The sequence below is a fragment of the Chelonia mydas genome, chromosome 5, assembly GCF_015237465.2.
Source record: "Chelonia mydas isolate rCheMyd1 chromosome 5, rCheMyd1.pri.v2, whole genome shotgun sequence".
NCBI lineage: Eukaryota > Metazoa > Chordata > Testudines > Cheloniidae > Chelonia > Chelonia mydas.
In genome coordinates, this window is record NC_051245.2 from 107,323,305 (window position 1) to 107,349,420 (window position 26,116).

At 39.6% G+C, this 26,116-nt stretch overlaps 1 protein-coding gene across 5 annotated transcripts in view; it reads right to left on the bottom strand.

Annotated features, from left to right (window-relative positions):
* Nucleotides 1-26,116, bottom strand: part of BNC2 (basonuclin 2) — a 429,551-nt gene that overhangs the window by 108,681 nt on the left and 294,754 nt on the right. For all 5 annotated transcript variants that reach the window (XM_043547733.1, XM_043547732.1, XM_043547734.1 and 2 more), the window contains 2 exons: nucleotides 21,482-21,584; nucleotides 2,188-2,423 (listed from right to left, as the gene is read on the bottom strand). In XM_043547733.1, coding sequence (XP_043403668.1) covers nucleotides 2,188-2,423; nucleotides 21,482-21,584 — 339 coding nt within the window. The remainder of the gene's footprint in view (nucleotides 1-2,187; nucleotides 2,424-21,481; nucleotides 21,585-26,116) is intronic.

Genomic DNA, 26,116 nt, shown 5'->3' on the forward strand with positions numbered 1-26,116 from the left:
TTAAAAACCAAATCATAAATGCTAATGTTAGGTCCCAAAGATTTTGATCACATTCCTTCAGGTTTCACTGAAAATGTTTAATGAACTCTCTTTTCCCCTGATATACCGTGTTTCCTAGCTTTAATACAAACAAAATTAGAGAGCTAAACTAGCAGACAGACCTGACTAAGTCTCTTGTAGTATGTCTTCATCTGCCCAGTAACACAATCTACAGCCTATTGCAAACCAAGTCAATATGTGGTAAGACTTTAACAGCCGCCCTTAACTCGCCTCAATAATTATTCTCTTTAACTGACATAATATTCAATATACTGTTGTTGAGTGCAATAATGGTAAAATTGATGCCTTGAGGGCTACAATACGATTGAGTTTTAGCCAGATAAACTGACCTCTAGCCTAATGGTGTATTATAGGGCTTTACACCATTCAGATGCACAGTGTGACTGTTTATAATCCTCTATATAATTATATTACATTCCATTCTTGCATATCTTCAGATCATTCCAACAGATAATTGCCTGATTCTGCAACACTTAAATGAGCAGAGCCACTGATTTCAGTGAGATTCTTCTTGTCTGCAAGAGTTACTGAATCAGGTTCGAGGCTTGCAATGTTGCTTCTGACCCTATATTTATCTTGATTTTTATCATATGGTTGAAAACAAACAGTTTGTTTCTAAATAGGCAGTAAGCTTGTCATCTGGAATCATCTGGATACTAAGATTTTTTCACCCTTTTTAAACATCAACATTCAGAATCCAGGAATTCAAAATGTAATGCAAAGCATACATGGCATCACTAAAAAATATCCATATTCTGTCAATAATACAAGCCACATATTAGCAACTACAGCATGTACCAAGACACACTGCATTCGTGTTTTCTGAAAACATCAATTCTAATTTCTGAAACTGGGTTAAAATCATAGCAGATTATATTTTACATGTGGACACCTGTAACATTTAGCTTTAAAAAAATCCATAAAGAATGCTGAAAAAATCTAAAAAACTTTAGAATTTGTATATACCTTAATAAGAGTAGCAGGGCCTCAATACAACAGTTAGCCTCTTTTTTTTCTCTCTCTAGGACTATCTACAATGCAGAACTGTTTACTATGACAATCTTTTAGAAGGAGTTTTAAGATAATTTCTTTGAAAACATGATACATCAAGGACTGTGTAATTATGTGCAGGCTAATGTGCTTCCTCTACAGAAAGGATGTTGCATGAAACAGGCAATAAAAGAAATAAGCATTGAAAGTTCCTTTGGGCAGGAACAAAGACTCCTCTGTGTTCTGTAACAGGCCAAATATGTTATTTGTGCCTACATAAATTAATAAAATAAATACAAAAATTCAATAATAGTAATCTTCAAAATCAAGGTTGGCTCATTTGGGTATGTCCAAATTATGGGCTTGAATCTGGAAGGTGCTGAGCACCCACAACTCCCATGGAAGCCCGTAGCAATTTAGGGCACTCAGAACCATGTGGTATAGGACACGAGATCTGAAATGCCCTTTTGAACAGATAGCATAATAAATTATCTTGGAAGCTAACGGATGACTGGGTGAAGATTGCAGGTGACTGGGTGAAGATTAAACATGGAAATGCCATTTTTTGTGACTAAATCAAGCTGTTACAATTTTACAAAGGGAATGGGTTTACAAACCACATGTAAAAGCTCAAAGGTTAGCTTTTAACCATGAACTTATATTAGGAATATGGGTTTTTAATGTATTATAGGATAGTTCTCCTCCCTCAAAAATAAATGAGTGAAGGAAGAAAGGAAAAGTTGAAGAAGCAGCTGCACTGGACTTCAGATTATAGAAGTTGAGCGGTAGCTCTTGAAAACATGCCAGTTGCTTTAGATGACTAAATAAGGCTTGCAGCTAAGTAACCTCAGTATTTGCAGTATTCAAGGTATTTCCTACACTAAGTGTAGGGAAGTAAAAGAGAATACTGTGGATAGGAACCTGTACCTTAGGCAAAAGTAGCAAGTTTTACATACTGTACCACCGTCAAGGTACAACATGTCAAATACATCTCACAGTTATTTACCTAAAGATCCACAGTTAAAAGGACAGACTTTTAGTAAAAAGCATGTTGGGTGCACAACTGTTAGTAACTTCAACATACAAAATAATGGTCAGCCAAACAATTTTTACTACATGCTTTAAACCTCTTCTTACCTGAAGGATGTAGCCCCGCACGTAGTCCCGAAGCGTCCAGCCTAAGCCATGCAGGATGTGCAGCACCTCTTCCTGCTTCAATACACTGAAGAGTCGGTCCAGCAATATCTTCAGTCTCACAGGCACAGCCTGGGTACCATAGAGCATCAGGCTGCTGATGTCAAACACTACGTTGGACTGCACAATCTCCACTTGGGTAGGGTGGTACAGATGCTGAGTGCTAAGCTTGTCCAAAGCTGATAGATACAGGTTGGGGTAAGAGCAGACACAGAGATGGGGAGAGAGGAAAATAAAAATAAAAGTAAGATTATTAAAGCATATCTAATATTCTGTCAAAGTGAACCTTCCATAAACACCAAGTGTATCTTTTTTACCACAGACTAGAGACAGTAAGCAATAGGCTCAAATATTCAAGAGTTTTCAGTAATCTTTCATGCTTAAGTTTTTGGTGCCCTGCTGGTTTTCAGAGGTATTGAGCGCTCACAGCTCCCATTAACTTCAATTGGAGTTCTGGGTACACACAATCTCTGAAGAATTGGGCCCTCAGTATCTCACATTAGGGTGACCAAAAATGGATGCACCCGAATGAATGAACACTTCTAAAAATTTGAGCCTTAATCTATGAAAATAGAATCCACTGCAATGTTTTAAAAATTGCTGCCGTGCATAATCCTAAACTGGAATCATCAATTTACTGCTAATTGAACTGCTAGTTATTACACTGGCAAACATAGCCAATTCAATCCAACTTACCTCTTTTGAATGAATTTTATGATCAAATATATTAATAACTTAAAGAGGTAGGGGAAGGCGAGGTTTGCAGGAGGTTTGAGCTTTATTTTCGGTTTGCTGGGAGGAGCATAGTAATTCTTTATCCCCTTATGTGATGTTTAATGTGATGGAATTACATGTGGCATCATACATTTCAGCATATACTATTATTTGCTCTCAATTTCTTTTCCACTTTATGAATTCTATCACAGCACCTAAACTTCCAGACTATTTGTTTTAAACAGAACTTTTTGAGCTTTTAAAATAATGTTATAGGGGTTCCTCCTCCTGTACTTTGGTTTCTTCTTGGATTCACTGGAGAGTTCATGTACTCTTGATAAATTGCTTTCTTACATCGAGATTGTAAAGGCCCTTATCATTTACCCGCTGGCTTCATTCAACACATTTACTCCAAGGAATATTTTTGTCAAAGAGTTCTGGTTTCCTCATACTTCATTTCTTACAACTGATTTGTTTGATCTTCCCTATTCTAGTGGTTAACGCTACTTTGAATAAATAGCTTTAAATGTAAATTTAATGTTCATGAAAGATAAGGGATTGGCAAACTTGGGGAACTGAAGTCCTATGTCTCTCCACAGGGCATTTATATTGCAGAAATGTAAAGGGCAGGATTCTGTTATTCTTCCAACACTCCTCAACTATTTGGCTTTATGATGAGCAGCTGATTTAGAACCTAATAAACAGTTTAGATTAAAATCTGAAGAGCTTAAATACCCCCAAATGTTTTTGTTCTTTTCCATGGTATTGTTCGTAGGATGGTTACATTATTAGTACTGTAACAGATATATCAAAGTACTCCATTAAGGGGAAAAAGAACCTAGAAAATTGAAATTGTTGAATGTGTGTATGTATGGGGGGGGGGGGGGGGAAGGGTCTTGACATGTATGTGCCTCCATAGTGGGTAAGGAAAATAATGGAATCTGTTTTTAGTCACATAACAATGGGTATTTGGAATGGAAGAGCAAGATTTGAATACATTAATAAAATATTAATAAGAGTCATAGCACCTCTCATCCAAGAATCTCCGAACATTTACACAATGATTTAAACGTCACAACACCCTTCTGAACCAAGTTTCGACTACTCTGGCATTACCAGACTCATTGTTACAGATTGGGAAACTCACACACAAAAAGGTTAAGTGACCTAAGATCACACAAATCCTTGTAATTGCCAATAATAGAACTTGTCTCCTTAGTCTCTGCCATGTGCTTTAATCGCTGCATCATACTCCTCTTCCAGGGGTGAGCATGGTGCTTTTTGCTAAATGAAATAGTTTAATTTAAAAATATATACAGGGAGGGTAAGTCCTTGCCTCTAAAAAGTTGGATGGAATGGCTCAGGGGTTTAAGGTGCTACTTCCAAATTGACCCAGGTCAGTAGTGATTGAAAGTTGTTTTCTTCTAATGACTGTGTGGGGATTATGCAAAAAAGTGTGGTGGTCTTGGTATAGCTCCTAGTGAGAAATTGCCCACTTTACAAAACCACCACATTTGAAACTATAAGCCTTTGCAGAGAAACCAGGGATGGAATAGACAAGAAGAGGAGAAAGTAACAAGTGGTCCTTCCAGAGGACTGAAGCACACTGGCAAAACACTGGGTAATAGCTTTGACAACCTACACTGTACTTATCCTGTGGATAAAAAGAGGGCTTCAGTCTCCAGGGCTCTCAATCTAGCACCAAATTCACTTAAAGTGGTTTACTTTTTTTTAACAAGTTTACCATTGGAGCCCTAGTTAGGATCTTAAAATTGGATGAGGAGTTAGTTCTGAATTTGTCTACATTTTACCACAACCATCTTCAACTTGGAGTTGGGGCCTTATACTGCAAATTATAGTAACCACAAATAAAGACACTGAGTTCCATTCTTTTTAAGCACAAATCAGGATGTGCATTCAAATGCATAATTTATAACAAAAAAGGCATATATTTTTCCATGGGTGTGTCAGAAGAGTGTTCACAGAGTATAGGCAAACGCCACACTACAGACTGAAATGAAACACAGGCATGTGGAGAGGAAGGAAATGCATTTGTGCCAGCACAAGGAATAACCGTGTGGCCAACAGCTGGAATTTTTGTGGCTCATTAATTAATGGAACTACTTTTCACTGCACTCAAGTACAGAAGTAAATAATGTAGAGAATGCAACCTTTCACCATTATTTATAATCTACAAAATTATATCCTATTTGTTTAGAAAAAGACTATAAAAATGATCAAGCAAGAACAAAAAAAGGAACAGTAACAAGAAAAAATACCGCACTGTGTCTCAGTGAATTGTATCTGCTTCTGCCCATACATTCTGAAAATACACAGAGAAGCGTGAGAGAAACACCGGGATGTATTTGAAAAGGTTCTTTGGAGAGCACCTAAGTGACTATTTCCTAAATCATTACTGAACCAATTTCAGTGCTTCAGTCTGGTGCGAAGGGGGCATTTTGTTGTTGAGGTGCCTTCTTTCAGATAAGCCATAAAATAAAACATCTGAGCCCCTATGGTTGATAAAGACCCCGTGGATCTTTTTGTAAAGCTGAGGGTGTTCATTTCCATGTCCTGGAAAAATGTCAATTTGGGTAATATTATTCTGCCTCCCTAAATTACCGCTCCAATTTCAACTGGATATGGCCTTCTTCTTCACTTCCTGTCCTAAACTGTTCTCTAGTGATGCTATGTGCTGATGAACAGCTACTGCATTTCACCTCAGAGAGTCTGCATCTCAAAGGTGAGTAAATTTATCCTTGTGGGTAGTCTGCATAAGAGAGTTTGTTAAGTGCTTTGGGATCCCCATGATGAAAGACACTATGTATAAATATAAGATATTATCATATCTGAAAGATGACAAAAGCAGATGTTTCCTTATTAAAAAGGCACTGTTGAGTGTCATGCCATAAAAATACACACTTTGAGTCATTTCTGACCCAACTGAAGTTAATACCCATACTCCTAAAGATTTCAGTGGGATCAAGATTTCACCCAGAAAAGCCAAAAACGTTAACGCTCATGTTACTTTTGAAAGGACACACATAATCTTTCAAAAAGCCACGTGTGTTTGTTTTGGGTTCAGTATGTTAAGTTTAGGTGCTAAGACTACGAAGCACCATCCCAGTTTGGCACCCCTTTTTAGTGGCTGCTGCTGTCCCCATCTCCTGGTACTCCCCACCTCTGGATGAGCTGATTTACAGAGGGAAAAGAAGTCTAATGAATCTTAAAACCACATGCTTTGCGAGTAAAGAAGTCAACATTTCTGTGGAATGGCCTGTAAAAGACCCTTGTGTTTTACTAGAACAGCATACAGTGGAGTAATATTTTTGAGGAGTACTATTTCTAAATTTAAAATGATCATTTCAGGAATTACAACTAGTGAAAAAAGGAGCCAAATACGTTTTCCTTAAACTCCAAAGAACTATTAACTTGTTAATTAGTTGTATGTAGTGTTATTGTAGCCGTGTTGGTCGAAGGATATTAGAGAGACAAGGTGAGTGAGGTAATACCTTTTATTGGATCAACAACTTCTGCTGGCAAGAGAGACCAGCTTTTGAGCGACTCAGAGAAGAGCTCTATGTAGCTCTCTCACCAACAGAAGTTGGTCCAATAAAAGATATTACCTCATCCATCTTGCCTCTCTTGTTAATTCTTGTAAGAACGGGGAATCTCTTCTCTCTACCCTCAGCTCTTTGAGTTATCAAGTCTTATTGCTCCCACTTATGGTCTGTCAGTGTTTCTGTTATCAACCCTGATTTTGAATAGTTTATACTATTTTTAGGGCCTGATCAGAGCTGGCGTTAGCCTTATTGGGTAGGAAGGTGAAACAATTGTTCACTGCCCACACATATACCTGACTCCTGTGATTCCACTACTGTGTACAAGGAAGCACTGAGGATTTGCAGGAAAGCTAGGAAGAGGATCCTTGTGAAACTGACGCATGTATATAAAAAGCATGTGCACCTGATTTTCAGGTTCCATCCAGGCTCCTGCGGCAGAAGTAGCAGCATCCAGCTGCTTATGCTGGGATCTGTGCATGGCTACTAACACTTACAGTTTTGCCCAAATAACCTGCAAGATTTGGAGTTTGCTAGCATCCTAGCTTCTGCAGGGTCGCATGTATTCCAGTACATTTTAGAGTGTGTCACTACTGTGAGAAGCAATGAGCCTGATTAACTTCATGAGTGCTAACAGAACTCAGGGAGAAGAAATCCAGCAGTTCCAGGAGTCAGAGCAACACAATTTGAAAACAAACATCCTCTGGTGGGGCATGGGGAAGACGGGAGATGGCAGATGCAAAGAACTACAAGGTACTCAACACTTTTGAAAATCAGGCCAGTTATTTAAGTACCTAAATATGAACTTAGGAAACTAACGTTAGGAATCAGGTTTTGAAATTCTTGGCCAAATGCGTTTTTGCTCATCTATACCATCAATGCTGTGCACCAGTGACGGTGAAAAAACTGCATGAAAAAGTGTGTATGCAAGTTGTGCACACACAAATGGAGGCTGCATCTGAACTCCTTTTGAAAATTTGGCTTATATGTACTTTACTATGTAATACCAACAAACTCACTCCTATAGATTTTAATGAGACACTGCATACTATGATTCACACTGTAAATGGGCCCTTTGGAATTGAGACAATGTCAGCCTTTTCACATTACTATTTGTAGTGTTCTTACTATGAAAAATTTCAGCCAATGGATTAGTCTGTACATGTGTATTGAGTATTCTATGCCAAAAGCTTTGGACCCAGCTATAGTTCATCAATGGACAAACTTTAATGTTCCATTTGTGGGGTTTTGTTTTTGTTTGGTTTTATTTTTAACTGTAGTAAAAAGGGGGGGAAAAAATCTACGCTTACATTTTATTGGTTTTGAGGGACCCTATGCAATTCAAAGGAAATTAAATACAGAAGGTATATTAAAATAGTATTAAATGACTAGTTTGATTTATCAAAAGCCAGAGAATGCAGAGTAAGACTTTCACTTCATCCATACCTCAGCCAGTTATGCTGAGGCCCAGCTATGCAAGATCTCACACTGACCTGGGACCCCTCCCACATCGAAGTACAATGGGAGAGTTCAGGCTGAAGTGGACTCTTGTCCTCTGAATATATTCCTCTCTCTCTCACACACACACACTATATATATATATTTCTCTCTCTCTCTCTCACACACACACATACACACACACTATATATATTTAAAGTCTCACATCCATTTTTGAATAAAGTTTGAATGAGATTTGCCTTGGTTCAATATAAAAGTATTACAAACCTGCTAGTTTTAATGAGAATTATATTTTTAAATGCACATACTATTTGCTAATCTGCAGATTCTAGCAGAATATTTAGGAACTCTGGAGTGGGGAAAGCAGGTCTAGTAAAAGTATGTCTCCAAAAAGATCAAGACTTTCCAGTAGACTAGTACTATACCTCACAGCTAAAATTCTGCATAATAAGAATACTACACATTTTAACATGAAAATATTATTGATTAAAATGGATCTCATTCCCATTTCCATCTTAAATCTAGATTGAACACTTTTTCCATTTATTATATTTCCTGGATCCCCAACACCACCCCATCCAACCTACCAGACATGCACACAACGTATGCACAAATTTAAAAATAAAGTTTTCTGTTTTCTGCTGCTGGTTTTACCCTAGGTGTAACTCCCGCATTAAACTGCTGTGTTTCCATGACTAGCAGAGTGAGTCACACTTCAGGGAGCCTTGCAACAAATGGGAGATTTTTATTTATTTATTTTAAGATGAGCTGAGCCACTTTCTGAAGCAACAAAACTTGGCAGACAGGTTAAATATACAACACCCATATGGCAAGGCTCCATAACACTGTTGCAACACAGTGCGTAGAACAATCAACACGGGATAAGCAAACAGAGCATTATTAGTGGCAATTTCCACATACAATATAGTACAGTTAGCTTTACATTTACTTGACGGAATGGTAAAAATGAATGGCTGCAAATTTTTTGGAGTTCAGATTTATTTTTTCCAGTCACCCATCCACCACCATACAAAAGTAGGACACCGCTTCAAGGAGGGAATGCAGCAAATGAAGAAGTAATTTGCTGAATTTGCTGAAGGGGCTGGCAAACTACAGCAATCCTAGGGGTGGTCTAGAAGTATCCTCCCTCTGGAACAAATTTTAATAATATCTGCCATTTGGCACAATACAGTGCATTTCAAAGGTGAAAAATGTGCTCTTCAAAAGTGTCATCCTTAGCCAGGAACGGAAGGTGCCCATAGGCAAGATATGCAGCAATATCCAGAGAAGGGTATAAATGCCCCGAAATCTCCCCATCCACCCTTCAGTTCAAACAGTGAGAGAACATGAACATTTAGGGTAGAGAGATGACATCCTGATACAGTGCAAACAAAGCACAAGGCATGAAATGGCATCCTTTGACTATCTTCATTTCACCCCATTCTCATCGTTGTCCTAATTTAATCTACTTTTAGGAGACATTCACTTAGTCACTGCAGATTTTAAAACATTGTGGAGGTAGAATGAGGACAGCATTTTCTGATCTGGAAGCAAAAGCAACCTTTCCTTTGGATTTTTAAGTATTTCAGAACTAGCAATGGAAGCCATTTACCAAATTAATTTAGTCTCTGACAGAGTGACACATATGTGATCTCTTAATTTACAGCTTACACGTACAAAAGTTCACACTTAGTTAAAGGTTTCTTAATAGATTTTTAAAAATAAAAGTGTGTTGATCATGGGTCTTTTATACATACCCAAACAATACAGCTAAGCTGACAAATGCCTGTCTTCCTGCGTCACCCATGCTTCTTGAATGACCAAAAAAAAACCCAACAGAAAAACAGACTGCATTTCAGTTGCATGTATGCAGAATAAATGTTATTTTAAAAGTCTGAAGGAAATCTTTCATTAATTTCTCTCTCTATGATCTGATTCCAAGTTGAAAAATTTAGATTGCTACTAGGTTTATGTAGCCGAAAGCAGAACCACCGTTTGTTCACAGACGTTGCTTTGCTGTCTGCTATTTTTTTTTTAATCCTTTGCAAAACTTTGAACCCCATCCAGCTTTGACACACTGCCTCTTCAGTTAATAACTATCAAGTTTCCCCTTGTCTCCTGTCTACTTTTCTTTGAGGCAATTGCGCACTCAGCACCCCGAGATAATAACACACATCTATAAGATAAAAGCAATGGCATTAATGTAATTGTCTGCCTTTCTGTCTTTAGCCTAATCTTTTTTTCCCTTCAGTTTTGACTGCCTGTGTGACACCTGTTTTTGTCTCCTCTGATCCTACGACAGGTTTTCCGCTGACAAGGTTTTTGCCTGACAGAGATTCTGCCAGACAAGAACATAATAAAATATGAAGAACTGCTTGTCAGAGTTTCTGCCAATGCTCACATGAAATAGGGAAAAAAAATCCGGGCTTTTTTTTTTTTTTTTTTTAAGGGGCCCTGTGATGGTCGCTTTTGGCCTGTCAGGAAAACAGCCTCCCAGGCCCATTCCTGCAAGCCAAACAGGTGTTTTCTTTTATGTTTTATGTATATATATGTTTTTTCACCAATAGTGGAAGAAAAAGTTTTCCCTAAATTATTGCCTGTGATATGAAGGTTAGAAGCAACTTTGATTGTTTGGAGATACTCGATGAGAGGGGATATTTTTTAAACTCAGGAGTGAACCTGAAAAGAAAATTAAATTTAAAAAAATCAGTTCTTTTTTTCCCCGTTGATGTCTGGTATGATCAAAGGGATTGAACTGCTACGAGAGATAGGAGAGCCCCAGTCTCTGTTCCCAGACTAGAATATGGACTATTAAACAGCCTCAGGGTGGGCAGGCTGTCTAAGTAAAAAACCAGGACACCTGTCACTGAGGGCAGGGGACTGTTAGGGAGGTTTGCATGGAGGTGGGGGAGCTAGAGAGAGAGGAAAGAAGCAGGGAGAGAGACAAGAGAACCCAGTGCTCCCTTTCCTCCTCCTCTTCAAAAGCAAATCCCTCTTGCTCTTTCCCTGCCGTCATGTGGATTTGAGAGTCTATGTGGAGGAAGACTGAAGCAAAGAAGGAGATCTCCTTGGACTCCCATGTGTGGGCAGGGATGAGCAGGTGTCAACATGTGACAGGCCTGGTAAGGATGGTCCTTGTGGAATGTATGCATTCAGCCAGCAGTCTAGTTGGCTGATGTGCCCTTCAGGTGGCCAGAGTCTGCAGGTTACAAAATCAGGATAACACTGTTTTTTTTAACTGATAGGGACAGACCATGAGAACAGGGACACAGTTATCTTAATGCATTAGTATAACTGTCTTTCCTGGCAGAGAAGGCCACTACTGAGCAGTGCATGGGCCTACATTTTTGTTAAATTATTGTTGAGGATTACAGTTTGTTACAGAAGTTACCCATTTCATGCACCTAGGTTCCTTTGACTACCCATTCATTTTAAGCTTTCCTCCCTCCCGCTGCCTACTCTCCAAGCATCTTTGCCTCCTCCATACCCCTCCTGAAGCATCCCTCCTTCTACACTACAATGGGAATGTGGCCCTGCTGTATTTGTGCTGGAAATAGCATCTCCTCAATAATTTATTATATATTGTTTCATGTAAGCAAGTTTGGGAATCCTGGATTAAGAGACTGAATTTGGAGCTTCCCAAGCTTCATTGTGCCACATTACATAATTTGTCTGGGAGATGCTCATCTTTAAATTAGTCTTAAAATTGTAATGAAATATATATCATGTATTAAAAAAAAACACTCACTTGGGTGGAGTGGAAAAGTATCATTTTGTAAGGCTGCTTTAAGAAGGCAAGAAGGACTTTGTTCTGCAAATTAAGACCACAGTGGAGTTTCAGGCTGATAAGCCCCAAATCACTATTGGCTGCATGAGCCTGAGATGGCCAGCAGGCTGCCAGCAATCACCAATTGGTAGAAGCATTGTTCTTTTTCAAACATTACAAAATGAGGAGTTGAAGCTAACCAATGTAACCATGCAACTGTACACTTAACTAGATAACTATACCTATGCCAAGTGCCTCCTGAGAGGTGTTGAACACCCTCAAATTCCCACTGAGACCCTTCTGCCCTAACATCAGTGGTAGCTGAAGATGTTCAGCCCTTGTAATATCAGGCCCTGTGACTAGTATTACCCTTTTAAACATCTGTCATAAATATAAAGGGAAGGGTAAACACCTTTAAATCCCTCCTGGCCAGAGGAAAAACCCTTTCACCTGTAAAGGGTTAAGAAGCTAGGATAACCTCGCTGGAACCTGATCAAAATGACCAATGAGGAGACAAGATACTTTCAAAGCTGGAGGGGGGGAGAAACAAAGGGTTCTCTCTGTCTGTGTGATGCTTTTGCTGGGAACAGAAAGGAATGGAGTCTTAGAACTTAGTAAGTAATCTAGCTAGATATGCGTTAGATTCTGTTTTGTTTAAATGGCTGAGAAAATAAGCTGTGCTGAATGGAATTCCTGTTTTTGTGTCTTCTTGTAACTTAAGGTTTTGCCTAGAGGGATTCTCTATGTTTTGAATCTGATTACCCTGTAACGTATTTACCATCCTGATTTTACAGAGGTGATTCTTTTACTTTTTCTTCTATTAAAATTCTTCTTTTAAGAACCCGATTGCTTTTTTCATTTTTCTTAAGATCCAAGGGTTTGGGTCTGTGTTCACCTATGCAATTTGGTGAGGATTCTTATCAAGCCTTCCCCAGGAAAGGGGGTGTAGGGTTTAGGGAGGATTTTAGGGGGAAAGACGTTTCCAAGCGGGCTGTTTCCCGATTATATATTTGTTAGATGCTTGGTGGTGGCCGCAAAAAAAGTCCAAGGGCAAAAGGTAAAATAGTTTGTACCTTGGGGAAGTTTTAACCTAAGCTGGTAAAAATAAGCTTAGGAGGTTTTCATGCAGGTCACCACATCTGTACCCTAGAGTTCAGAGTGGGGAAGGAACCTTGACAACAACACTTTTCCACCCCCACCCCACAACTAAAGAAGACACTTGTGGGTGATTGCCATAAAGTTCATGTAGTGTGACCATTTCACACAGCTCCACTTTAATTACACTTCAGCAAATTTGACTGGAATCAATTAGAATATAATTAGAGAAGTCTTTCAGGGTTTTAAGTGTATGCTTTACAGAATAAAATTTCTGTTTCTGAAATCTGGAAGGGAATGGGATAAAAAATTGGGAACTCTACTAAATTAACCAAGCAAATTTCCTCATAACGCTGTAGCTTGAGTCAAAGTTCTTCCTACGAAGTCAAGGTAACACTATGTTTTTCCCATCCAGTGATTGTCACATTCACAATATAGAAAGCAGAGGTAAAGTTACCCAAGGCCTTATCATTACATTATAACATCTGAAAGCAATATGCAATTTTTATTCTCGCCGTCAAATCCTTCTCCCTGTTTTAACCTGGTGCTTTTAGATAGAATGGAGTGGTTGAGTTTGTTTTGTTTGTGTTCTGCTTAACCTGGTGAACTCTAGTTAATTAAGATGTTCCTATAAACAATTAAGCTTCCTGAAGGATTGTTTGCAAGATATAAAATTTATGATGTAATAAAACATAATAAACTGGTAAAGGGGTTAGCACATCACAGCCCTTCATGTGCAGCAGGATCAGTGTTACGGGTTTCATTATTTAAAATTCAGGTAACCATGACTGCTTGTTATGAAAGTGCCCAAATTGACAGCCACAGCTCAGCTGAGACTCCTGCTCTGAAGTTCCACAGTACTGATCCTATGATGCTCAAAATCCAGCAGACAGTTCCAACCAATCTGCCGTTGCTGTTCATTCAAAGGCTCAAGCCACATCTTCCTCAGTGGTCATATAGTTAACCCCTATGTCAGCACACTTCACTGATCATGCTCAAGGGTGCCACAGGCTTTCATTCAAAGAAGAAACTGAACTGTGAGCTGCTACTGTCCCTTAATAGAGGACTATCAATGAAAGCAAAACTATCCTTCATTATGCTTCATTAACTAAATTAAATTACTAATATTTTTGCATTGTCCCCATATTTTTAAAGCCCCCCAGGTGTTGGTAAGTTCAAATAGAAAACTTTTCTCTCTACCAGGAGTGCTGCAACAATTAGCATAGTGGGGGAGCTGAGAGCCATTGAACCAAACTGTAAACCCGGTATATGATGGAAACCACTTCAAGCCAGCACCCTTAGTTACAGCATCCACACCCCTTACTGGCTTTTCTCCTCTTCAAGGGAAGGACCAACTTTTGAAGACTTTCTTACCTCTCATCACTGGAGGAAAATCTATGTGGGCTTGTTTATCTCTAGATGGAGGCTAGTTTGTAAATGTCACTTTAATAATATAACTTAACAGATGGGCAAGTAATTATAATGTCTTACACTTCTATAACAACTTCTATCTAAACACCTCAAAATGCTTTACAGTTAGTTGAGACTCCACAGCTGTGAAAGTGGGTATTATACCTATTTTACAGACAGGGACTCGGAGACCCAGGGACATGAAAATGACTTGATCAGGATCACACAATGCATCAGTAGCAGAACTGGAAATGAAAGCTATGGGCCAAATACTGCTCTAACATTACACTTTGGGTGGGGGCGGAGAGAGGAGAAGCTGAGAGGAGCAGAAAATTTGGTGCTGAACTTTTGAATCTCTGTCCCTTGCATTCACCAAAACATCCCACAGTGATACTCCAGTATTGGAAACAGGCGATTCTTGCCCGTAATTTGTGAGGACTCTGTATGATCCATTTGTATTTACACTCAACTGAAATATTTACAGACACACAAAACCAGAGGAAAAAGACCAATACATTGTGTGGTTTGTTTACATGGATACTTTCCTTTAAAGCACACCAACTGTAAGCTGATGTGCAAGGAAACAAACTCAACAAATACATGATCCTCCCAGGTCAGACCAAGAAGGGATCACTGATTTTAGGCAAAAACCACCCCCCAAAAAACCCAGTTCTGATTTTACCTTACTAGAACAAAAAGAAAATGATAGATTAAAGAGACTTTGCCCAGGGAGGTACAGGAACCTGGATGTCTGCTTGGAATCTCAGCAGCAGTTAAATCCAGTCTAGAGCTAGATTAACATTACTTTTATTTTAAAGTCACTTTAACAGCCATTAAGACTTAGTTTTTGGTCTTCATAACCAGATGGAGAAGTAACTAAGAGCTAAAAAAATTCCTTTACAAAGATGCTTATGGAAAAGTCCTGTATAATTGAAGAGGGAACCAATAGGTTTCTATAGCCACTTAATATGAATTTACTCTGAAAACCTATACAATTTAATTGAAAATGTGGTTTTAATGAGCATCCTACAGTATTCTACAGAAGGATTATGATTCTCTATTAAATTCTACAGGACGGTTAAAAATATAGAAATATTTTCTATTCAAATCTACCTACAGTGTGCACACACACACCTCTCCCGCCCCCCTTGCAATCCATGTCAATTTTTAGCCGGAGTGTTATACCTGTGACCTCCTTTGGTTTTGTGTCAGAGCTGAGCTCTGGCTTTGCAAATGTAATGCTCCAGATTTCTGTCACTCAACAGCTTTGGACTGAGATAAATGTGATAACACAGAAAGGTTTTTAATTTAACACTTTTTTTTCCATGTTAAAAGTCCTAAACCTCCGCATTAAACCACATCCTCATAGAAACTTGTACAGAGAGTCTGGTCAGGGAGAGATGAAATTTCTAAAATTTTCAGTAGCTGATAGGACAATAGCATTTCTCTCCCCCTCCTTTTCCCTTTCTCTCTCTCTCCCCACCATTCCCTTACCTGACAACTTTACAAATTACCATATAGAAATGGCTGCTCAGCCATTCGGAATGAACAAGAAGTCAGAGTCATGTCATGCATGTGAACTTATGATGGAGCACTCTCAGTTCCTTGGTGAGGGTCATTGTTTTGATTGTTGGTCTCATTTACAGCAAGTTAGTGTGTGCATTATACAAAAACTTGACAGCGGAAAACTATTTCCCCAGCAAGATTAAAGTGTAACCCACATAGTGAGGCTGGGTATTAATACTCGCTGGATGGCACCTTTTCAACCAAAAGGAGTAATGGCTTTGCACTATGTGATGCAAAACTCCAGTCAATTTCTGTTTCATTAAATCCACCAAGGAATTTGAGCTCAGATTTATTAGAGAAAAGGCCTGGCCAGCACCCAGCTTAGAAAAGAGGTCATGTGAAATTCAGAGGACAGGTATAGCTAAGAGAGACCCCCCAGAGCACAGTGTCTAGAATAAAAGGCCCTGCCCAGAGCTTCCCTGCTCAGCATACACCAAGAAAAAAACCTGGCACTGTTTATTAGCAAGCTAAGGGCCAACTTATTGCTCTGAGAAAAAGTCCACTTTTGCACAGGGAAACAAAAATAAATATTCACAGGATAGTTAATTGCCCTCAACAGCTCGATTCCAAGAATAGTGTGAAATTCAACTAGCTCAAGAATATTAATAGTTGCACAATATATCAAGAATGGGTCTGTATCTGACATCTAACTGAGTTTAGATGGGTGACCAATTTATGGGTAACGCAAGAAACTATTTTTGATTATATGACCATTTTTCAGCCAGTGAATTCAGAGGTTTAATAAACATCCAGTAGAACTGACAATAGTGAAGTCTGATATAGTGGAACTCCATTTGTAGTGAAACAGAATGAAAGTCCTGACTAGTTTCAGCACATTGAGATATGCAAAACATGTTTCTTCTCATTGTGAAATTGTTCTGTGAAAAAATAAACAAATCATTGCAAGAGGGTAACACTGTATTTCCACTGATACTGTAACAGGTCAGTAATTCAGTCGGACTAGATATCACAACTGTGGTACATCTGGTGGCATGACAGTTCATATTCTTTTATCAATGACAGATCAAGTGGACAAAATGCTGAGTCAATGTAATCACCGAGATTTTATTACTGCCTAGCATAATTCTCCTCTCTCACCGGCCTAAAGTAAGATTTTTGGGGGGGGAGGGAAGGGGGAAGACGTGCATGTAAAATATCATTATCATCATCGTTAAGGTTGAACAAGTGAATTTTTGTACCTAATCTGGTATAGTTTTAAGGCTATTTTATTAGCATTGGTTACTTGTCACACAACCAAAATATTAGGAGAAGCAGCTACAGTGTCTACTCAAAGTATCTGATTGTTTTCTTTAAAAAAAATACCAAATGGCCCTGGACTACACTAAATCAAAGTGCCCACACAATTTCACTGTTAAGATTTTATTTATTTATTTTGTATCTTATGGGTCATATAAAGTGACTTAAGATTTTTTTTAACCCTTGTCCATTTTACTGCTCTAGGCCTCGGAAATGGCTTATCCAATTTAAATGATTTATTTTTTTGTTTTAGAAAATAAATCTCCATCCAAGCTGACAATACAAATGCCAAGCTTCAGCTGGAAGGGAATTAAAACAGCCCAATTCTCTACATCCCCTTAAAAAACTCAGCAATACACACTAGATACAACCAATTTCCTCCTAAGCACAGCAGTACTAGAGAAGGGGGCTATACTCTATGCAGTTTTTGTCTTGAGCCTTAAAAACGCTGATGGTAGGATTACCACTATAGTGAAAGGGTGCAGGGTCAAAACTCAATAAACTGAACTTTTGCCAACAGAAACATTTATCTTGCCACAAAAGAACTGCTTTGATGAATCTGCTCTTATATTGACATCCTTCTTTGGCACTTCTGAATAGAAAAGAACTGAACTTGTAGGAAACCTTTCCTTTCAAGAAGCGCACAGCTCATTTTAGGTGAGGAAAGAAAAACATGAGAAAGACAATGGAAACAGGAAAAAGAAACAGGACAGCAGTTGCTATGTGAAATAATACCACTATGGCTGTGTGCCCTTTCCTTCTTGGCCCCAGAATTCCAACATTTGAAATAGACAATTATTAGCATGAATTAACTCTGTGTGGATGAGTCAGGGACAACATCAGACAATTGCAACTGAGGTCTATTTTTGGCCTCTTCAGTTAATTATGATTCTGGGTTATCAAGCTTGGATATGCTTGGTACTTCTTATTGGAAACACCTATTCTTTGATAAGTGCATTTAATAAAACATTACCTCATCTATCAAGAATATGAGTGGAAATTCGTTAACGAAAACCAGAAGTAAACCTCCTAATTAATGCAGTAGGAACTACCATTTGCATTCACTGAACATTAAAGTACAGTGTTTAGGGCTTAAAGGAAGTAATTTTTGAACAGTAAAATGATTCATGGATTTTAAAATCCAGGTGCAACAGTACAATGAATTAATCAGTCTCCTTTTGAATGCGCCTCTCAAATTCTGGAGAGTAGCTAAAGTCAACAAGTCAGGAAGACTCATCACAAAGTCTTCAGGAACTAATTTATAAGCCTGTGCTTTGAGTGTGCATTTGCAATATACATCTGACTAGCCTTATACTGCCATAAAATGTAAATACTTTGGCTACATCTACTTTAAAAGAGCTAAAAGAAAAGAAAATGATTTTATGCAGGTTCCATTTCTAAAATATACACTTTTGTTAATATCTATTTGAACTCAACTTTTCTATTTGAAAGCACTACAGCATTGGAGCAAGTGGTGTGCCCAGCGTTTACAGCATTCATCTTTCACCTTTAGTACCTGGGCCATTTCTGTTATACGTATGGGGTGGCCTCACACTATCTTCTAATATTCCAATTTTCAACCCATCCACTTCACAGAAAACTACCAACCAGAGGAATCAAGCCACACTGTTATGTGGAGTTCTGTTTAAAAGCAAAAAAAACCCAGACAAACCAGGGTTACTATAGTCCAAACTAAAGTCCATGCAGCAGGCCATATGATTACAAATATTCAACATGGAGAAGTAATTTGTCTGGCCATTGGAAATAAGCCAGATAAGTCGTCTTCCCTCCCCTTTGAACAGCAGACCATTGTGTGCTGATCCTGCACAAAGCTGGATGTCTACCTGAGCTACAAAGACACTGTGATGGCCAAAAGCCCCGAAGAACGTGAATGGGCCTGGTTATCTTGCTAGAACACATATCTTGTCTGAAATTTTGTGGAACAGAAAGAAGCTTTGCCCAATTAGGAATCCAGTTCATAATTCATCTGCAAACCAACTAGCTACTTGTTTGTTTTACCTTCAGTATTATCAGAGGACTTTATCCATTCATTACAAAGCAACACAGGAATGGATCTGTACCTGCATACTGTGACGTTCTGTACCTTGAGGGAACACCCTGCACCCCCATATTTTTCCTTATAATATGATTGTGTGGTATCCAATGCAAAGTTTGTCATGTTGGGTGTCTTCGGAAGGCTCATAATGCACTGAGCATTGTTGTTATAGTGATGTTATAATAACTGTTGTTACAGTAATGTTTCAGGCTATAATTTCATGTGTACAGTTATGAGGCTGAAAATGAGTCCTCATGGCTTAAAGAAAATCCAGGCAAAAACTCCCCAAGAGCAGAGGGGCAGTTCACATCTCATCAGGGCATGTATGGGACAAACCCAGCCCAGCCTCACAGGAACAAAGGACACTGTCCTAGGCAACAACAAAGGATCTGTTGGACTCTTGAGTAAGTCATCCTCCTTCCTTTGGTCAGTTTGGCACTGCGATGAGGTAATGCTCACCTGACTCTGAGGGGGGAGAGGGGCGCAAAGCCAAGAGGGAAGAAAGGATATGATAAAAGGAGGAGGCGTTTGCCATGGTCTTCCTCTCTTCCACCTCCATCTACAGACATCACCACCAAGTGACTGAAGTGCTGATCAAAGGGGAGAACCTGGCTGAAGGGCAACCAGCCAGCCTGTAGTGAGAAGCATCTAAGTTTGTAAGGGCATTGAAAATGTTAAAATTAGCTTAGAATGCATTTTGCTTTTATTTCATTTGACCAAATCCAACTTGTTGTGCTTTGACTTATAATCACTTAAAATCTATCTTTGTAGTTAATAAATTTGTTTGTTTATTCTACCTAAAGCAGCGTTTTTGGTTTGAAGCATGTCAGAGACTCCCCTTGGGATAACAAGCCTGGCACATATCAATTTCTTTGTTAAACTGGCAAATTCATATAAGCTTCCAGTGTCCAGCAAGCATAACTGGACACTGCAAGAGGGAGGTTCCTAGGGCTGTGTCTGGGACCAGAGATATTGGCTAGTGTCATTCGGTTGCACAATCCAAGGAGCAGCTTACATGCCAGAGGCTGTGCGTGAACAGCCCAGGAGTGGGGGTTCTCACAGCATAGCAGTGTAAGGCTGGCTCCCAAGGTCCAGGATTGGAGTGACCTAGCAGATCACCGGACCGGATAACACCAGAGGGGAACGTCAAACATACTCTTTTCCCTTCCATAAATGGGGACACTTTAAATGCTTTTCAGTTTTGTTAAGCATTCAGTCATGCTTCGTTTCAGCACACACACATTAATGCATTACACAGATACACACAAAATACATAGAAACCAAAGACATTTTAGGAGGAAGGTACTGATCTTCTCCTTCAGATCTTACTGAAATAAAACAGAATTTATACAACACAACCCACTGGATGCTTGGCAAAACTGAGAATGGAGAGTATGCTTGCTTCGGGGCCAACAGTCTGAACTGTAAGAAGGAAACTCAGACATACATTTCTTCTGCAAAGATAGCCATCTCTCTCTCTTCTCCTGACGTTCGTGAAATCATTTCAGAAGAAAATGTCTTTCTTATTTGTCTTGTGTTTAATAAAACTATATTGGACATGGGCAAGATACACATGGTTTATGGTAGGTTTGTGACTGACTTCTAAATAAATAAATAAATAAATTTTAAAAAAAGGATCCAATCCCAAGCCGTTGGTGTATATTTATAAAATTTATTTAGATGCAAGCCAAATACATGAGCCCACTCCAGCCCTCCTATACCCACTTTAACATAGGGAAGATAAGATCAGCTGCTAAGCCATATTATAAGGCTTTCATTCAGCCACAGAGGATATACCAGCTTTATTCTGACATCCCGGCTCCAAAAAGCTGACAGTGGTATGTTTGAGTTTCCATGGGAATTCAGTGACTCTTTGGCGGCTGCATATGTGCAATGTGAACTCCACAGTGCAACCATACTATAAACATCTTGTCTTCCTGCTAAGAGCTGTGAGCATAGCATTAGTGCTTGGAAACTAGAATATGTTCTCCAAGCTATACACAGTGCTCAATTTGTGCCAGGGCTGAGCCCAGGTACCTCTGGGCTTGGCAGTTCACAGTCCCGGCACCTCTGGACTTGCTGCACCAGATATGAATGTAAAAAAATTGCTTGAGACCTGGCACGACTTTCATTACAAATGAAGCACTGGCTTTGCACATAATGTTAATAAACTCATTGCCTCCAATGAGACTTGAAGCCACTGCTGGCATAATTGACCCTCTCTTCTCAAATGTAGAGACTGCTTTAAAAAAAGCACACACTCGTGTGTGCATGGACAGATATAGCTATTATCATTATATCTAATGAGATAGAGATGGACAAAACAGAGAGGATAAAAGAACAGATATTTCTTACCATGTGCCACCCAGCCATGTTTACAATGGTCACAGGTTCTCAGGTTAATCTTCCCTGGCTGGAAACATTCACATGTGCAATTTACCAGTGTACAGCGGATGGCCTGGAAAAGGAAACAAATGCACATAAATATCTTACCAGATAATTTTTTTTTTTGTTCTTTAACTATCTGCCCATATGGTGGCTGGGGTTTTTGAACATAAAGAGAAAGAAAAAGAAAAGAAATTCTAAAATGCAAAGCATTGTTAATTCTTTTACATAGGGTTTATTTTTCCTTTAAAATGCATATATCAATATCCCTGAGCAATTATAAAAAAAGTCCATTCAATAATAATGTATTATATTATTCCATAGGCTGAATAAATTCTTAAATTCTTTAAACGAATACAGACTAAGGACTAGACTCAGGCTTTTTTTTTCCAATCAAGGAAAATGTTGTTATAGTCATGTCTTCACATAGCACTATGTCACATTGGTTAGAATGAAGAGTGAAACATGCACATAAAAATATACATAAAGGCAGAGCGTTGTCCAAGCATTGTTCTCATGTTTCCCTGTTGGGATTCACACAAGATCTAATTCAGTTAAGTATCAGAAGGAAGCCACCGGTTTGGGAACTGGCGTTCCCAAAGCAGCAATAAAATGAGAGAGGTACAGATAGGACTGGCTCATGAGATACAGTGTAACTTTCCTTTGCATCCATAATTTCTCTCTGATCTCCACAATGCCCTTTACCTTTTAGTCTCATATATTTATTAAAATATAAATGTTTTCCACTTTTTCTTAAAAGGAAATCTACTAAAAACACAGACTGAATATTGAGATTTAAAATCTGGACAATGAATACATCTAACTAAACCCATTCTTAAAACTACTTTAAAAAGCTAAGAAAGTTTACTTTAGGGGGTGTGGGGAAAAGAGTTCACAGAAAGTCAGCATAAATGTGGTGAGACCTGTGTTTCTAAACAGTGCAAAAGATGACCTGTGCTCTTCAAACTGCTACCAATAAATTTATGGCTTGCATTTAGGTGTAATTTGCATGGAGGTTTGTGAGACAGAGCGGGCTTAGTCTGATCATTCACAGATTAACAATCTACTGTAACTATCAGTGCTTCCTGGAAAAGATATCTCTACTGATTTAGATGCAATCAATGATTACTTGGGGGCTCAGTAGGGGAAGGGAGTTTGGTACCTATGACTGCAGATACATGGGAACTTTATCAACGCTGTTGCCTTACAAACCTCTCCTAGACGCTTCCACTTAAAAATCTGTAATACCTGTAAGTAACAGGAATGATCTTCCCTATGCTGAAAGGATCAGATTTGTAAGGAAAATAACATTAAACGTTAGCATGGGCAAGCTAAACTCTTTGTTTGCTGACAATGAAAGGAGTTCAAGCTATTTTAAACATTTTATTTATTTATTTGAATCAGACACAAACTTCAAGCCATTTGTGGTTTACTGACTCACTCAATCTGTGTTTCTCTGCTCGATTTCTGAGGCAGGAGTCCTTCCTACCTCCCATCCAGTCTGCTCTTTTACTACCTTTGACTCTCAAAAGCCCTGACGCAAAAAAATATCCAGATATTTCAGGGACTTATTCCCAAAGTCAACTGCCTTTACTCATTAGCTACGTTGTAAAACATTGCTGTATTTATCATTGATTAAAATAATTAGTAATATGAAATATAGGGGGCAAAAAAGAACTGCTGACTATGCAGAATAATATATGTGTTTGTAGGTTACAAGGAAAAAAATTCTACTGAAAGGTCCCGTTTCATGTTCAATACTTCATTGATTCGGTAATATATCAGGTCTCCCCTGGTCAGTAATGGTGTCTTTCTCTAATATGTTCATTAATTAATGAACTCTGTAATTAATTGTACTGCAAAGAGAATGAAGGCATTACAAAATGGAATGGTATTCCTGTTATACTGTAAGGATTTTTTTTTCCTTATAAACAAATGCCTTATTTCACTTATTTTTAAAAACTTTGTTTGCACCTATCTGTTGTAGATTTGTTGCATTTCATGTTACTGCTACACGCGCACACACACCAGCTGAAATAATGTCATCTGCTAGGGCTGCTTTATTAAAAGTTGACTAGAATTTCCATTATAAACCCACCTCTGTTTCCCCTGCCCCCAAGATTTGCATGTTGCCCGTAAAAACTGGAATCAGGCTGAAACTTGAAATACGGCACAACATTTCAGCCCAAGAATGACTTTTCTCTCACCCCTTTGAAAATGAACCACTTAGCCATTTTAAAATGATGAGCTGAAAAAATGTTTACCAGTTTAGAGTTTCTTTTCCTCTTCTATGACTAAAAAAATCGCTTAAATCGTCTTGAGGGTATTACTCTACTTAGTTGATTATGTGTTTCCCACATTAAGAACTTATAACATCAAAATGACATAATATTTGAAAATTCATGTAAACTTTCCACAAACATAAAAATGTCTCTTTTTAAAATAGGTAAATCAGAAAACCTTACAAAAGCGATAAGTACTTTTTATTAAGGTATGTAATCAAGCCCAGATATTTAGCCCAGCCTTAACTGGGCCTCTCTTTTTGCTCCACAGGAATCTTGATACTTTAGGCCATAATCTGGCTTCAGAGATGCAGGTACACGACTACAAATTTTAGTGTGAACCATGTAGCATTTCTGAAAGATGAAGATGATGGCCTGGTGGTGAGGATGTTAGTTTTGGGGCCTGGGAGTCTGGTCGGCAGTGCAGCAGGGCTAAGGCAGGCTCCCTACTTGCCGTGGCTGCATGTGGCTCCTGAAAGCACTGGCATGTCCCCCCTCCGGGTCCTACATGTAGGGGCAGCCAGGGGGCTTTGCACGCTGCCCCCGCCCCAAGCACCAGTTCTGCAGCTCCCATTGGCCAGGAACCGCAGCCAATGGGAGCTGCATGGGTGACGCCTGCAAATGGGGCAGCGCACAGAGCCACCTAGTCGCACCTCTGTGTAGGAGCTGGAGTGGGGACATGCCGTTGCTTCCTGGAGCTGCTTGAGGTAAGCACCACCTGGAGCCTGCCCCCCCTCCTGTACCCCAACCCCTTGCCCCGATCCCCCTCCTGTCCTTCAAACCGCTCAGCCCTAGCCAGAAGCCCCCTACTGAACCCCAAACCCCTCACCCCCAGCCTCAACCCAGACCCTGCACCCCCAACTGGAGCCCTCATCCCTCCCACACCCCAACCCCCTGCCCCAGCCTCCTCCTACTCCCAAATCCCTCATAGAATCATAGAATCATAGAATCATAGAATATCAGGGTTGGAAGGGACCCCAGAAGGTCATCTAGTCCAACCCCCTGCTCAAAGCAGGACCAAGTCCCCGTTAAATCATCCCAGCCAGGGCTTTGTCAAGCCTGACCTTAAAAACCTGTAAGGAAGGAGATTCTACCACCTCCCTAGGTAACGCATTCCAGTGTTTCACCACCCTCTTAGTGAAAAAGTTTTTCCTAATATCCAATCTAAACCTCCCCCATTGCAACTTGAGACCATTACTCCTCGTTCTGTCATCTGCTACTATTGAGAACAGTCTAGAGCCATCCTCTTTGGAACCCCCTTTCAGGTAGTTGAAAGCAGCTATCAAATCCCCCCTCATTCTTCTCTTCTGCAGACTAAACAATCCCAGCTCCCTCAGCCTCTCCTCATAAGTCATGTGCTCTAGACCCCTAATCATTTTTGTTGCCCTTCGCTGGACTCTTTCCAATTTATCCACATCCTTCTTGTAGTGTGGGGCCCAAAACTGGACACAGTACTCCAGATGAGGCCTCACCAGTGTCGAATAGAGGGGAACGATCACGTCCCTCGATCTGCTCGCTATGCCCCTACTTATACATCCCAAAATGCCATTGGCCTTCTTGGCAACAAGGGCACACTGCTGACTCATATCCAGCTTCTCGTCCACTGTCACCCCTAGGTCCTTTTCCGCAGAACTGCTGCCTAGCCATTCGGTCCCTAGTCTGTAGCGGTGCATTGGGTTCTTCCGTCCTAAGTGCAGGACCCTGCACTTATCCTTATTGAACCTCATCAGATTTCTTTTGGCCCAATCCTCCAATTTGTCTAGGTCCTTCTGTATCCTATCCCTCCCCTCCAGCGTATCTACCACTCCTCCCAGTTTAGTATCATCCGCAAATTTGCTGAGAGTGCAATCCACACCATCCTCCAGATCATTTATGAAGATATTGAACAAAACCGGCCCCAGGACCGACCCCTGGGGCACTCCACTTGACACCGGCTGCCAACTAGACATGGAGCCATTGATCACTACCCGTTGAGCCCGACAATCTAGCCAGCTTTCTACCCACCTTATAGTGCATTCATCCAGCCCATACTTCCTTAACTTGCTGACAAGAATGCTGTGGGAGACCGTGTCAAAAGCTTTGCTAAAGTCAAGAAACAATACATCCACTGCTTTCCCTTCATCCACAGAACCAGTAATCTCATCATAAAAGGCGATTAGATTAGTCAGGCATGACCTTCCCTTGGTGAATCCATGCTGACTGTTCCTGATCACTTTCCTCTCCTCTAAGTGCTTCAGGATTGATTCTTTGAGGACCTGCTCCATGATTTTTCCAGGGACTGAGGTGAGGCTGACTGGCCTGTAGTTCCCAGGATCCTCCTTCT